Raw genomic sequence first — 14,747 nt, forward strand, 5'->3', positions numbered from 1 at the left:
CACTATTTGTCATTCAACAAACCTACATAAAAAGTCCGCTCTGTAATTGGCAAAAAAAAAAAGTCACATTAAAGGTTTGTGGCAAGGAGAGCATGGGGTAAATAACCTAAACAGAATTTTATTAAAATAAGCATGGTATCTTTTCACATATTTTAATGAGCAAGATTAAGTTATTTTACAAAGAAGAATTAACAAAGAAAGGGAGAAAATAATTTGCAGCTCTAAAGGCAGCAGTAGGTGGTTTTACAAAGTCTTATTTGTCAAAAAAAATTGAAAACCGTTCTTTGATTATTACATCTCGCAATTACGCTCCACTTGTGTTGATTTGTTGCACACAATCCTAATAAAATATACTTAAGCTTAGTAATGCGACACTGAATTAAAAAGCAACAGTTTATTAAATGCTGAACAATTTTAAATGGTTTTACAACAAATGAAGTGATTTTGTGAAAGTAGCAAAATACAACAACATTGTCCTAATCTCCAAATATACACATGAACCCAAACTATAGTCAGGAATTGTATTTTGTATGCATTGGAGTCTGGATATACAGTAACCCTGGTTGTATGAAAGCATACTTATTACTGCAGAAAGATTTGGTTTCAGAGGCATTAGAGCGTGTGGATAAGAATATGTTAGAATGTGAAATCAGCAGCATAACATAGCATGTGAACCATGAGTAAGCTTAGTTTCAGTAAAATGGAAAACAGTAGTCCTGGTGAACATACACACCATCTAAATCCCAAAATTGTACCGATCCAGTGCCAAACATTAGACCGTTTAATTTAAATTGCAGTCGAGCTGTTATTAAACAGTGTAGAACCTCACATTATGCTCCCGTTGAAGATGTTGTTTTTGAAAAAAAAGTCAAACTAATTAGGGGATTAAACTCACTGACAAACAAATAACAGCAGCCCAGTAATTTACCTGGGATAATCATGGGTATTATCTCCGGACACTGGCCTATAAAACTGGGTGTTAGTGCAGGTCAAATGGCAACACTGAAGAAGGATCTGCCAGGAAAAGATGGAGCAGATTATCCTGCTGTGTGCGCTCTCAGCTTGTCTCTCGGCTGCGACCGCTCAGGTAAACATGCAGAGAAATGGAAGTAAAAGTGGGAGTTTTGCATGTAGAAATCTGCTTACTGCTCAGTTCTTGTATTTTGTTTTTTTCTTGCAGAAATTTTTACTCAGTCCCAAATGGGTACCTGTTGGTTTCAGGGGTAATTTCTTTTAATAATAATATAAAAAACAAAAGAAGATTATTGTGAATGTAGCTGAAATAATGGCAGAACCTATACTGACTAACTCTTCCTTTCAAGAGCCTGAAGGAAAAAAAGAAGACACTGCAATGGATAAAATAATCAAAGCCAATGAGCTTCATGGTGAGTATTTTATAATAATTGAGAGATTTTGCAACATATTTTGAAATTTTGACTACTTTTGATTTGGCCCTGAATCATTTCTACTTCAGGTTCCCATGTCATTGATGGTTCCACCACCCTCAGAGAGGGAGATATCGCTGTGTCCACTGGAAGGCGCTCAAAGATCTGCTTTGCCCGGAGCTGCCTCTGGTCCAAATCTGTGGATGGACACGTCTACGTTGCCTACACACTCTCACCTGATTACAGTAAGTTAAGGGTTTGGTAAACCTACTAACACTGTAGGATGTTTTTACAGAATCTTCTTTAGTAATATTTCTTACTCCTGTGTGCATCCTTTAAATAAATAAACAGCTGACATTGAGACAAAGCTGATAAAGGAGGGAATGGACAACATAGAGGACAGTACCTGCATCCGTTTTGTTCCTCGAACTCACCAAAAAGACTACATCGACATCCAGCCAAAGTCAGGGTGAGTTATGACCAAAAAAAATACATATATTACAACATACTATTATTTTAATAAAATATTTTATGTTTTTTGCAAAACATATAAGAGTGTTGTTTCTCTACGATTTTATTTGTAAATGAAGATGTTGGTCCTACCTTGGCTCTCGTGGAGGAAAACAGACCCTGTCACTCCAGAATCCAGGCTGCATGGATATGGGAGTGATTTCCCATGAGTTCATGCATTCCCTAGGCTTTGTGCATGAGCAGTCCCGCATTGACCGGGACAACTATGTCACCATCATGTGGCCGAACATTTGGAGAGGTAACATCAAAACATACTGGTCACTTTTAACACACACATACACACATCAAACAAATACAATAAATCAAAAAATGTAATGCGTTTTTTTCTCCGACAGATCGGCTAAGAAACTTTGAGAAGTTTAAGACAGAAAATCTGGACCTGCCGTATGACTTTGGCTCAATTATGCACTTTGGGATGTAAGTCGTATTTTTTATGTGTAAAACTGCATTTAATTCTAATCTTGAGGTGAATATCTGTAAATAAGAAAACTTAAAAATATATTTTATTTGAGTAATTTATTAAATTTGGTAAATTCTAAATGTGAAACTCATGCAATAAATAGAATAATTACACATTCAAGTTCTCAGAAAAATTCAACATAAGACCAAAAACAATGCTTCTTATCACTAAAATGTTCTAGTCTATGACAGCTTACAGCAAACATTTTGAAGATGTTAACGGAAGGTTTAGTGGGTGGAATAAATGTGGAAAAGAAGCAAAGCACGTTCCAGAATTTGGGGTAGATGCACAAACGTTGGACTGCAGGTAGAGACAGTGCTTCCAAAGCCGCAACACACAAACAAATTCAAGACAACGGCTTCTGCTGTCACTTTGAACACCTGTCACACCTGAAGCAGAGCCCGTGTAAGAAGTGTCTTACCTGGTGGTGTTCTCTGTTATCAGCATGTCATCAGCATTTATATATTTCTATGTTAAGGTACGCCTATTCAATGGCCGGAGATCCAACCATCGTCCCAAAGAACGGCAGGAACGTTAAGCTGGGCCAGGCATCGTCTCTCAGTCACCTTGACAAGCTGAAAATCAACAGGCTTTATCAATGCGGTTCGTACAGAAAAAAATGTCTAACAGCATAAATTTCTTCTATATAAATTGGTAAATGAGCTAACTAGTGCTTCATTTTGTCTCTTTCTACAGCCGTGAATGACGATTAGAACCTGAACCAAGACGAGGAGAAGCAGGACTCCTCTGAAAGTGGACGTGATAAACTGCTGCTGAAACGTCTTCATACAATCTCATAATATTTTAGGCCTTGTTTTGTGTAGCTGAACTTGTATTTGTTTGCGTGAGACATGTAACTTTATATTTAACATTTTAGTAGACAGAATTGGCATATGTCTTTGCTGTTGTACAGTGAAAGATGAAATGAAAGTTATTGCCTTGTTTTAACTAGTCACTTAATATCCATGTTCACTTCCTGCAATAAAGATGTTAAAGAATACTAAAAAAAAAAACTAATTGCATTGTTATTATTACAATATGTTGAGGTAGCTGAAGATTTTGGGTGATGGCATTAAATAAAGAAAAAAAATTGCAGTTCATTTGATTCTAGAAATCAAATAGAAATACTGGCTAATAGAAAGCCAGTCCAGTTTATACTGAAATAATTCCTCCTGGCCATATTTTCCAATCATTTTAGTGATATGATAACCATAAGCGGCATATTTCACTGTTACCACACACCACTCATCCTTTAAGTGTTTACCTCTCAAAATTGCCCCTTAATAAAAATAGGAACGATGTTTGGGGAGGGATTTATTATGTTTATATATGTTTACCTGAGCTGTCGTTATCATCTGATAGTATATCACTAAATCACTGGTTACCACTACAGTCAGACTCAAATTGCTGGTCTTGCAGGACTGGGTGGAGAGTTATTCCTCTGAAAGCAACTGCTTTGATAGCAAAACACCTCTAAGTGTCTCATTTCAGAAAGTGCTGAATAATGAAGGCCAGCAGCGGGACCACCTGTTGCGGATCAGTAGTGGACTTGAGTAAATTACACCCGCTGGATGATGAGAGGTCTCAGCCCACGCTCTCATCACAGGAGTGGGGCCCAATCAGTACAGGGCAGTGGAGGAGAAGTGGGTATATAGATCCAGTGAAGGTGTGAACTTTGCTGAGCAGTGATCTGAAACTGGGGAAACGACCTGAAAAAGCAAATATGGCTTCTAGAGTTGTGCTTCTAGGCGTCTTGTTTGGCGTGCTCATCCCGGTGGATATGGTCCCCGTTAAGGTCAGTGCCAAGAGAAAATGCTTTTATAGAGAGAGGTAGATTTATTGTACTCTAGAGTTAAATGATTTATTGATAATACTATGTATCTATTTACAACATTACTGACAGAATTCCACTGACGTACATGAGGGCAAACTGAGACTGAAGAGGAAATACTCTGGTGAGCTCTTTGAAGAAGGTATTTACATACAGCTGCATCTCAGTATGAATATGATCAATTCAAGAAGTGAAACTCGTATAGAATTATTACATGCAGAGTGGCATATTTAAAGTGTTTATTTCTGTTTGTTGAAACATCATATTAGATCAGTATAGTGCCCTACTAATAAAAAATATGTCCTACTCGGTTGCGACTCCTTTTGCCATGATTTACAGCATTAGTGCAGCTTTTTTTTGAAGGCACTCGATTGTGGTTCTGTTAATTTCTTTAATGGTGGCCTGCGGCTTCTAAGTCTTGTTGGAAAATTAAATCAGTATAGGTTTTTTATGAAGCTTTTTCCTTTAACTAAACTTTCCATTAATATGTTGTCATGCAGCACTCTGTGAACAACCAGCTTCTTCAGCAAAGGCCTTTCGAGGCTTACACTCCTTCTGCACGGTGTTAGTAACTGTATTCTGGGAAACTGTCAAGTCGGCAGTTTTTCCCAGCTCTGGTCTCCAATATGACACAAGATAACCTTTTTATATTAAAAATCATTTGCCTGGTCTAATGTAATATTCCAATTTTTTGAGTAACAAAATTCTGGGTTCCTTAATATCCATCTGTGATTCGTAAACTATAATTGTAAAAATTAATGAAAAAAAAAAAACTTAAAATCTTTCAAACTAGTTTCACTTTTTGAATTGACTTACCTTTTAATGATATTCTAATTTACTGAGATGCACATTTACATGCAGTGATATTGTACATTTGAAACTATAACATTTACAAAACCGACAAGGATCACTATGTTTTTGTGTTAAGATGAGCTCATGGACCGAGATGAAATGACCGCAATGGATCAGATCCTAGAAGTCAACAGCAGTAAGTGCAATGTAAATTGAAATAAACTGTGTTGATTCACTCTTTGTAAGCTTTGTTAAATGTTGCACTTCAGGGCTGCGGGCACCCAGAGGATTGTCATTCAGAGAAGGAGATATTGCCTATTCATACGTGCGCAGTGCCATAAACTGCCCTGGGAATGCCTGTCTGTGGCCCAAATCAATTGATGGATTTGTTTACGTTCCCTACCTCCTCTCTCCTGTATACGGTAGGAATCCATTTTAAAGAGGTTTACAGATCGACACACTTCGGTCTATTTTAATTAAATAGTCTTGTTGTTGTTTTTTTTTTTTATCTGTAGATGATATGGACAGAATCACAATAGAAACAGGAATGCAAGAAATTTCCTCTGGAACCTGCATCAAATTTATTCCTCGCACTCATGAGGCCAGCTTCCTTGACATCCAGCCTAGATACGGGTGAGACGGACTCCTTACTTCATGTAACTCTGCTTTGTGTGAGGAAGCACTGTAAGGTTTACTCTGTGCTCCCCCAGTTGCTGGTCGTTTCTGGGGCAGACCGGGGGAAGCCAGACCTTGTCACTGCAGACTCCTGGATGCATGTGGTCGGGGATTGCTGCTCATGAATTCATGCACGCCCTCGGCTTTGTGCACGAGCAATCCCGCTCGGACCGAGACCACTATGTCACCATTGTGTGGAAGAACATCTTGCCAGGTTTGGATGAATGGCCGTGACCAGGGATTTCCAATACATTTGAACTAAATAAGTCTAATGTCCCTTTTTCTGTGTGACAGAACAAATACACAACTTCAGGAAACAGGCGACGAACAATCTGAACAGCCCATACGACTACAGTTCTGTCATGCATTATGGACGGTGAGATGCTGCCTAAGGCAACATATAGTGTGTGTCTTCTGTGTTTGCTTTTTCTGTCACTTAAATTTTTAAAACAAATTTTATATAAAATAAATATGAGTTAAGTATGTACAAAAGGCAATCTTCGAAAAATTAGTTAGCTATTAAGAGGAAAACAACAATACAAACCAGCCTGGCCCTGTGTGAAAAAGTAATTGTTAATTCATGCATTAACTCTTTTTTTGGAAGAACATCCTGTGGACTGATGAGAACAAAGTTGAACTTTTCAGATGAGGATGTGTCCAGTTACATTTGTAATAAAATCATTATACAAGGTGATCAGGGGCTGCTATTCTACTTCAGTATATGGATGAGTTATTGGAACTAATTAAGCCATGCAGTCCAGGCATCAGGTTTATGATGTTGCAGCAGGATATCAATCCAAAGTATGCAAATAAGTCCAAATGTGAATGGCTAAAGACCAAAACACAATCACGGTTTTGAAGTGCCTCATCAAAGTCCAGACTGGGATCCAGTTGAGTTACCATAGCTTTCCAGTTCATGCTAAAAATCCCTATAAGGTGGCAGAATTAAAACTATTCTGTAAAGAAGAGTGGGTCAAAATTCCTAAGGAGAGATGTAAAACACTCATTGCCACCAACAAAATTCTTGATGGCAATTGTTACTAGCAAAAGTGTTAATGTTTAGAGAATTTTTTTTTAAGTGGGGCCGTTTGTTTCCATAGCATGTGTCCCTTATGAACTAAATCATCATATAATAACTAAACATTTTATTTACTTAAGTAATCTTATGAGTAAAATATTTGATGAGCTGAAACATTTAACTGTGATTTTAAAAAACCCACAAAAACAGAAGAAATTTGATTAAGGATTAATACTTTTTAGAATCAATTCAAAAATAAACTCTTTGCCTTAATGAATGCTGGGGTAACCTTACATTTTCTAAATCTCTGCTTCAGATATGCCTTCTCTGAGGACGGTGGACCAACAATCATTCCCAAACCAGACCCTTACATTCCTATTGGTCAGCGAGATGGACCTAGTGCACTTGACCTGCATAAAATAAATGTTCTTTATAGCTGTGGTATGTAAAATGACACACAAACATCTCCAAAAAAAAAAAAAAAAAAAAAAGGAATTTAAAATAATTTTTAATCTGCTTGATTGTTTTGTTCTCACTTACAGGTGTTAATTAGTAATGAATTTGAACATCTCAGCTGTACGGTCCTGCCAGATGTGTGAAGTACATATTCTCGAGTAAATGATGCAGAACTCAAGATAAATTATTTTTGCAGTAGATGTGCTTTTATTATTACGAGGTCTAAGTTTTTTTCAAATTGTGTTTATTGTTTTTTAGTGCAAGGCCACTGAATTGCTAAAAGCATCAGTTAAGCTATGAATCACTCAAATATATACATCAATAAACATACTCAGTGCTGAAGCTCTAGATAATTGTTTCAAGTGTCTTAAAAAATAATTCTGTACCATCCTCTCTGTCACTCCCACTATTATGTCCGCTTAAATAAAGAAAATGCAACAGAAAGTCTTGTGGCCAGTTTCACAATTTGTGTACTTATCAGAGATTGGTTATTAAATCTGATCCTCTTATAAACAAAACGACAGCACAGCAGTAATAACATGACCTTGTCTGACAGCACTGAAAACATCAAGAGCCTCACACGTGCTCCCGCAAAATGGTGACTACCTGAACTGGAGATAAAAAATAAAAGATATTATTATCAAATAAAAGTAAATTAAATAGAATTCACAAGTAATTGTCAAATTTGTTGCACTCCTGTTTGAGATGTGTAATATGTTTAAAAAACAAAACAACAACAAAAAATCTCCAATAAATATATTTCAACTTTATGAAATGACGTACGTTTTTACGTTATTAAGTCACGTGGTTGTGAGAACAGTTGAGGAAGGGAGGAGCTACAGTTTTACATTACTGCACACACACGCGACCATAGTCGTTAGCCTCGCCTCGCATATTAGTATCAGGTAGACTATTTCTCCGTGTAGCTTATTCTATAGCACTAAAAATGAGCGACAATGAAAAAGGCCGGGTATGTATGAACTCTGATGTAGTTTTTTATTTTTATTTTATTTTTTACTTCCTATGGTGCATGAACAGGAACGAAAAAAGCCATTTTGACGAGAAAACTCATATTAACGGTTTTTGTTATTTATCAACTGACACCACTGACCAAATGCTCACCTTCGTAGCTTGAAATTCCAGTTGTAGCCTCATATGTGAATTTCTCTAACGCATTAAACACGTTGACGTGATTCTTATAACATAAACTGTGTATAATAATTTCCTGCAAAAACGTATGTTGCTAACTTTAGCTACCTGGCTAATGCTAGCATTTCAATGTTAACTAGGCCTTAGGCTAACGATGAAGAAGCTGGCTTCCGATTCGTATCCAAGTGATTCGCCACCAGCTGTTACAAAATATATTTTTAGCAACACGTTAAATTAGATCTGGCGCTAAAACGATAAAAGTCTCACTCATGCAGTTTAGGATTATTTATCATGCATTAAATTCCTGGGCTACAGAAGGTTGTAGAGTAAAAAATTATCGGTTTATGTTTTAGCAACTCAAATTGATTTAAAAATATTTATACGACATATGACAAATATAAACCTTATGTATATTTAAGCATGTACAGAGATTGTCTTTTACATGAAGACAGCTGTTTTGTCAATTCATAAATAGGTTTCGATTCGTAGGTTCCTATCTTTATTGTTAATTTAAGGTGTTAATATCTCCTTTCGATTTAGCAACCTTTTCATTAAGTGAGAGCTTTAAACAGCAAAAAGACAGAGACACTGCAAGTTAGGCAAACCAAAGTCTTGTCGTAAGCATAGAAATTTCATTTTCGATGTCCTTTGATAGAATATTCTAGAACGTCGAGGTGACGCCGTTTTGTTCCACATGAAATTACATCTTACGTTATGCAATATGCGTTTCGTTTGGCTCATTTTTAGGGTAGGTTTTATACTTATTTAAAATATATTCTTCGTTTAGTAATGTTGACTGAACAGCAGTCTGGGGTTTCCTTATCGGTTTTTGGCGCGCCTAGCCCGCGCCATTAAATCGACACGGAAGAGTAAAAATAATTTGCTGTTTTAAATCAAACAGCCTCAAGATTCTTCATTTGTTTCACCTCGGTCATGCAGGTTGTAATATTCGCTGTTTAAACAGGCGCTTCAATGAATTGCTCGTCTGAGTAGACAATGAAGAACGATGCTGAAGTTGGTGTCCGAGTCACAGCTGCAGATTCTTTAAAGGGCTATTTCACAAAATTCGACGAATGCAGTTTTTATTCCGCTTTGGTTTGAAATCTAAAATACAAGTATGTTTAAAATTTGAAGCTGGATAATTTTATACACATTGCATATTCAGAAATGCAGTTTGTGATATGTTATTAGTGGAAAATGTAAAGCAGTGCTCCTTTTTTAATTTAAATGGTCAGTGGTACAAACCACAAACATGTTGTTAAATCTGTCATTAACCTAGAAATATGTCTTTAAGTTTATCTGGGATTTGTAGTGTTTGAGGTGATCCCATTATCAGTTGGTTTTAATTCTACAAAAGCTTTAATTTTTTTTTCATAAATTGAGTGCTTATTTCACAAACTGTGTTTTGTTATTAATGTAAAGAGCATACATTAACACAGATCATTGCTGGGTATCTAGTTTAGGTCAAAATGATCACGTTTGTAAATATAATGAAAAAGCCCTTTTATTCATAGAACAAAGCTGAGTTTCCAATTAGACGCGAACATCAGGAACAGCAGTGTAGCTTCTTCATCTTTCCATTGTTGGGTGTACAAACCCTTCTGCTGAAGTATGAACCTGGCTTTGATTTAGCAAGTAACGTCCTCACTTGTGAACACCTCAGATATTTATCTTCAATCATCTTGTGAATTGTTGAACGCCTGCTTAACCAGTTAGCAGTATGCTGAAGGGTAGGGCAGATCTGGTTTTTCAGTGAAGATAATTGCACATTGGCATTTACGGGATATGCGTACTCGCTGCTTTTTGATGGAGGTGAATACAAATGATTTGTAACTTTGACTTGAGGTTGTTTTGGTTAACCTAGATTTACTGTATTTTTGGGTAAAATGGGAGGTAATAGGGTGGGTTTAATTCTGATTATGACCTTTTCATTTACAGTGGTTTTATCTTCACTATGAAAGGAATGCAATTTAACGGGAACTGTTTTAAACAAGACTACTTTTATTTTTTGTAAGTAAAAAAGGATAAGGTGTGTTTAAAATTAGGAACAAATGGATGCGCTGTGTGTATTTTTTTGTGTTCAAAATCCCTGGGTTTCCATCAGACACAGGGTTGACCAATTGGCTGCAATGCTCATTGAGCAACAATTTACAGAACTATTGCATCTTCCCTTTTATTGCAATCTTATTTTTTATAAAATTACTTGAAAGACACTGTAGTGAATGTGGAACCACTGAAAGTGAAATGAATCCAACTAACACTGAGCATTTGCAAACTTTTAACATTTGTCACAAAATCCTGATGAAAATTTGAATGAGCGTGCCGTTTTAATTGTAGTCATAAATTCTTCATCCTTTTCTTTTCCATTAAGGTTAAGGTTCGACGAAGAAAATGCAGAAGAAGTCTCATGTCCACTTTATTTTCAGTAATATGAAGCTCAGATGTGTGAAGCTGAATTGTTGAATGCATGCTAAACATGAGGAGGGAAGAACTTTGAGCAGTGTGTGAGAAGGGGAAGTCAGAAGATGTAAGAAAATTGAAGAAAGAAGAATAATGTGAAGTAATGAAGTTACAGAAATGAAGTTAAGGAAGTAATCTGGATAAGGTCGCTGCGCTAAGTAATTTTCTGGTCTATTTATCCAATGCGTGCATGTCATTGTTATTGAATACATCACACTTTAATTTATGTTATTGCTATTTTATTTTGTCTTTTATTTTTGTAATCTTAATTACCTAATTATACTTGCTGATGTAATCCTAGTGATAACATCCTTCCACTGGTTAGATAAAATAGCTTTAACCCTGCATTCATAATTGCCAATTTCTACGTTTTGTGTATTTATTTTTTTTTTCCTTCAAATTTTCCAGGATGGTTTTAAATCTCAACTACAGAGTTGTTGTAGCACATTTCTTCATATTTATCACTTCTTCTGTGATGATGACGTCCTTCTGTGTGTGTGTGTGGTTCGTTCAGGAGTCTCGCTCCGCTTCCAGGAGCGCGAGTCCCCATGCCCCTGGGAAGTCGGCGAGCCGCTCTCCAGCTCGTTCAAAAGATGGATCCCACCATTCCCGTTCTAAGTCCTGGTCCCGCTCCAGGTCCAGATCAGGGTGAGTTTTATTTATTTATTTATTTATTTTAAAGAGCAAATAGTGGCACAGAAATCAGATCCTTCAAGCGGTGTTTTGGATAAACGTTAAAAGTTTGTCTCTGCCGTTTCAGCTCCCATTCTAACCACGGCTCTCATAAGCACTACAGCCACTCTCGGTCGCGCTCCAGGTCCGGCAGGCGCCGGTCCCGCAGCCGCTCCTACAGTGGAGAGCGCCGCCGCAGGAGCCTCAGTCATTCCCCCATGTCTAATCGCCGCAGGCACATCGGCAATCGGGTGTGTTGTTTTTGAAAAATAAAGTGTATTCATTCAATATGTTTGTGGAGTAGCACAGTATCAGAAAAAAACTAATGGCAATTATTATGATGGTATCCATTGTGAGTAACCCATGTTTTTTTTCCCATGTTTTGATCTCACATTACCAGTCTGGAAATAAATATGTATATTTTTGTGTAATTTCTGTAAAATGTAAACTTTTAATTTTCCTGAAACTTCAGGCTAATCCAGATCCAAATGCTTGCCTGGGAGTGTTTGGCCTGAGTCTGTACACCACAGAGAGGGATCTGAGGGACGTCTTCTCTAAGTACGGGCCCCTGGCGGATGTTTCCATCGTGTACGACCAGCAGTCCAGGCGCTCCAGGGGCTTTGCTTTTGTTTACTTTGAGAACACAGCTGATGCTAAAGAGGTAGCGCATTTTATCCAAACAATTATTATTAAAAAACATTAAAAAAAATCAAAATAGAAACACTGCTTGGGATTTTGTATAAAAACACACTTTGTTTGCTATCAGGCAAAGGACCGAGCGAATGGCATGGAGCTGGACGGTCGTAGAATCCGGGTGGATTTCTCAATCACAAAAAGACCTCACACCCCGACCCCGGGAATCTACATGGGACGGCCCACATAGTACGTCAGCTACAGCGAATAGAGTGTGTGTGTGGGGGTGGGGGCAGGGGGGGTGGAATAACTCCTGTGCCTTAAAAAACTGGTTATTACCTCCTTTTTATACAGTTTTTTGTTTTTTTTTTCCAATTTAAAACCACTAATTTCAAAACATTTCTTTGAGAATTTATGTGATAGATTAAAACTAACTGGTGCCTGACTGTGAAGTGGTTTTGTTGGTTGTGCTTGCGAACAGGGACAATGATACTCCTAGTCAAACAGTGGAGCCAAGCACAAAACGGATATAAAGTTGGTTCAGATCAGTTGCAAAGGAAAGGATTAAAATCAGTTTGTTTTTATGAAATACAGTAAGGAGAAATCTTTTGTTTTCCACTAACTTGAGAATTTCTGCCAAGACTCTAAAGATTGCTGTTCAGTGCACTACGTCCTGTCTGGTGGAGCTGGAACTGTTTTACAGAGATTCATCGAGTGAAATTTCATACTTTAAATTTGTATAGCTAGCAGAGCCACACTCCTCTGGGGGCTGAATGTGTGTGTGACCAGTTTCATGTTTGCAAGTAGAGTTTAAGAAACAAATAATTCCACTTCCAAATTAAGCATAGTGATTTTGTTTTTGAACCTGTCGCATAAAATCCCCTCCCAGAAAAATACATTTAAGTTGTTAGTCGTGATGTGACAAAGTTATAAATTGCTTCATGAAGCTTTGTAGGTGTTTTGAAATTTAAACTCCGATAAGCATGGCTGCCTGTAATGGAGCTCCTGATGAGATGCTGAGCATAAAAACCTTGTGTTTTAAAATTAAACAGGAATATGTTGTGTGCATTATGGTTTTACATCTGACTGTTTCTTTCTCATCAGTGGCGGCGGTGGTGGCGGAGGTCCCGGTGGTCCTCGGCGCTATTCACGCGACTACGACCGTGGATATGACCGTGGATACGATAGAGGCGGCTATGATCGCTATGACGACAGGGACTACTACAGATCATACAGGTAACACTCCCAGTTTGTCAGTTGGTATTTTGCTGATTATCATTGAAGAATCAAAACTCTGTTCTCTTTGTCCTGCTTTTTGTTTTAATTCTAAATGTTACTGGTAAGAAAATTTGTTTCAATTTTAGACGAAGATCTCCATCACCATACTACAGAGGAGCATACAGATCTCGATCAAGATCCCGGTCTTATTCTCCTCGTAAGTCCAAATATTACCCGCAGTCGTCTTAAAACGTCCGCTTGTTTGTTTGTAACTTGTAGGGTTTTTAACTAACGGCTGCTTTCTTTTCACAGGTCGCTATTGAGCAGATCAGGAAGACATAAATCCCTTTTTTTCCATGGACAGACGAGGCGTTTCTCCTAAAGATTTGACTTTCTTGTAGATATCATATTCTTAAGGTGATATATTGCTTTCTTTAATGTGGAGTTTCTTGGAAAAAATTTGTGCAGTCCTGAGAGAGCAGAATACCAGCAGTGTAAGCTTAGCAATGTACTGATGTGAAAAGTGTTGGCAGAAAACCTTTTCACCTGTTTCTGCCCCTGTGGTAGTTATCCCTCTGCACAATGTGAAACTTGGAAGATGCTCGTCTGCTTATTCTCAGCTGGTTAGTTTATTGTGTAATTTGGAGCTTAAAAATTTCAACCTTGGTTGGATCTTTGTGATTCATTAGGCACTATTGTTCTCCAGAGACACTTTCTTTTTTTTTTTACTTCAGAGAACATTCAGTGTCTGGTCATGACAACATACTCCTATTTAACAGACAAATTTCTCATTCAACTCCACATTAAAGAAACCAAACAGATGATGATGACGATGATGATCACCACTCTTCCTCTTGCCTATCATTAATCAGTGAAAATGGAAAAACACATTTGAAGCAGTGTGTCCTTGTTTTAAATTTTAAATGTACAGGCCAGTGTTGTTGTTCCAACTGGCGTGTTAATTTATGGGGTTTTCTTGTGTACAAACTGAGTGAGAATTCAGCAAAATTTAAACAAATTAAAAGGGAATAGTTTTCTTTTCCACCAAGACTCGTGTCGTTTTTGAAGACTCTGGCATTCTTTCTCTCTATCCTAAAAATCTTTTTTTATGAATATGCTTTAGATATATAATTTACATACAGCAAAGTCTGCGTTTAGCTTAGAAATATTTTTAAATGGTGACAAATTTGAGCTTTTTTCTCTTTTGTTTTTGACGTTTGGATTTTTGCACAGAAAATTAACTTGTAAACTATGCAGATGAGTTTTGATCAGAATTTATGCAAAGTTTGTAAAACTCATGAAACAATTTGACATTTAGGCTTCCACACTGGTTTGGATTGAGTTTCTATGTTCATTCCCTCCTGATTCATGAAAGTAGTGATATTTTCTATGATTTGGCTGGGAAGTTGGCATTTCAATAGTTGGATAAACAGCAACTTTTAAGAGTTTTTGTGAGGATTTTGAATT

The 14,747-nt window shown here is 37.2% G+C and overlaps 3 protein-coding genes across 6 annotated transcripts; all 3 read left to right on the forward strand.

Annotated features, from left to right (window-relative positions):
- The first annotated feature begins 948 nt into the window (after positions 1-948).
- hce2l2 (high choriolytic enzyme 2-like 2) lies at positions 949-3,471 on the forward strand. Its single transcript, XM_014997419.2, has 9 exons — positions 949-1,087; positions 1,181-1,223; positions 1,323-1,385; positions 1,475-1,630; positions 1,737-1,854; positions 1,976-2,154; positions 2,252-2,333; positions 2,855-2,979; positions 3,073-3,471. The coding sequence occupies exons 1-9, from the start codon at positions 1,028-1,030 to the stop codon at positions 3,087-3,089; spliced, it is 843 nt and encodes a 280-aa protein (XP_014852905.1). The 5' UTR covers positions 949-1,027; the 3' UTR covers positions 3,090-3,471.
- A 559-nt stretch (positions 3,472-4,030) lies between these two features.
- Positions 4,031-7,592, forward strand: hce2l1 (high choriolytic enzyme 2-like 1). 2 transcript variants are annotated; one of them, XM_014997399.2, is made up of 9 exons: positions 4,031-4,171; positions 4,280-4,349; positions 5,136-5,195; positions 5,269-5,421; positions 5,515-5,632; positions 5,710-5,888; positions 5,969-6,050; positions 7,009-7,133; positions 7,235-7,592. In XM_014997399.2, exons 1-9 carry the CDS (start codon positions 4,100-4,102, stop codon positions 7,243-7,245), a joined length of 870 nt encoding a protein of 289 aa, XP_014852885.1. In that variant the 5' UTR covers positions 4,031-4,099; the 3' UTR covers positions 7,246-7,592. The 2 variants fall into 2 exon arrangements, with proteins under 2 accessions (XP_014852885.1, XP_014852894.1); XM_014997408.2 differs by having other exon boundaries at positions 4,280-4,331.
- Positions 7,593-7,968: 376 nt separating this feature from the next.
- On the forward strand, positions 7,969-14,328 carry tra2b (transformer 2 beta homolog). 3 transcript variants are annotated; one of them, XM_088001468.1, is made up of 8 exons: positions 7,969-8,118; positions 11,272-11,405; positions 11,518-11,680; positions 11,902-12,090; positions 12,196-12,311; positions 13,167-13,298; positions 13,427-13,497; positions 13,593-14,328. In XM_088001468.1, the coding sequence occupies exons 1-8, from the start codon at positions 8,095-8,097 to the stop codon at positions 13,601-13,603; spliced, it is 840 nt and encodes a 279-aa protein (XP_087857594.1). In that variant the 5' UTR covers positions 7,969-8,094; the 3' UTR covers positions 13,604-14,328. The 3 variants fall into 3 exon arrangements, with proteins under 3 accessions (XP_087857594.1, XP_014867568.1, XP_087857602.1); XM_015012082.2 differs by having other exon boundaries at positions 13,176-13,298; XM_088001476.1 differs by lacking the exon at positions 7,969-8,118 and having other exon boundaries at positions 11,218-11,405.
- The last annotated feature ends 419 nt before the right edge of the window (positions 14,329-14,747 follow it).

This window comes from Poecilia mexicana, unplaced genomic scaffold (assembly GCF_051168715.1).
Source record: "Poecilia mexicana isolate PSO_F unplaced genomic scaffold, ASM5116871v1 scaffold_2, whole genome shotgun sequence".
In the NCBI taxonomy this organism is placed as follows: domain Eukaryota; kingdom Metazoa; phylum Chordata; class Actinopteri; order Cyprinodontiformes; family Poeciliidae; genus Poecilia; species Poecilia mexicana.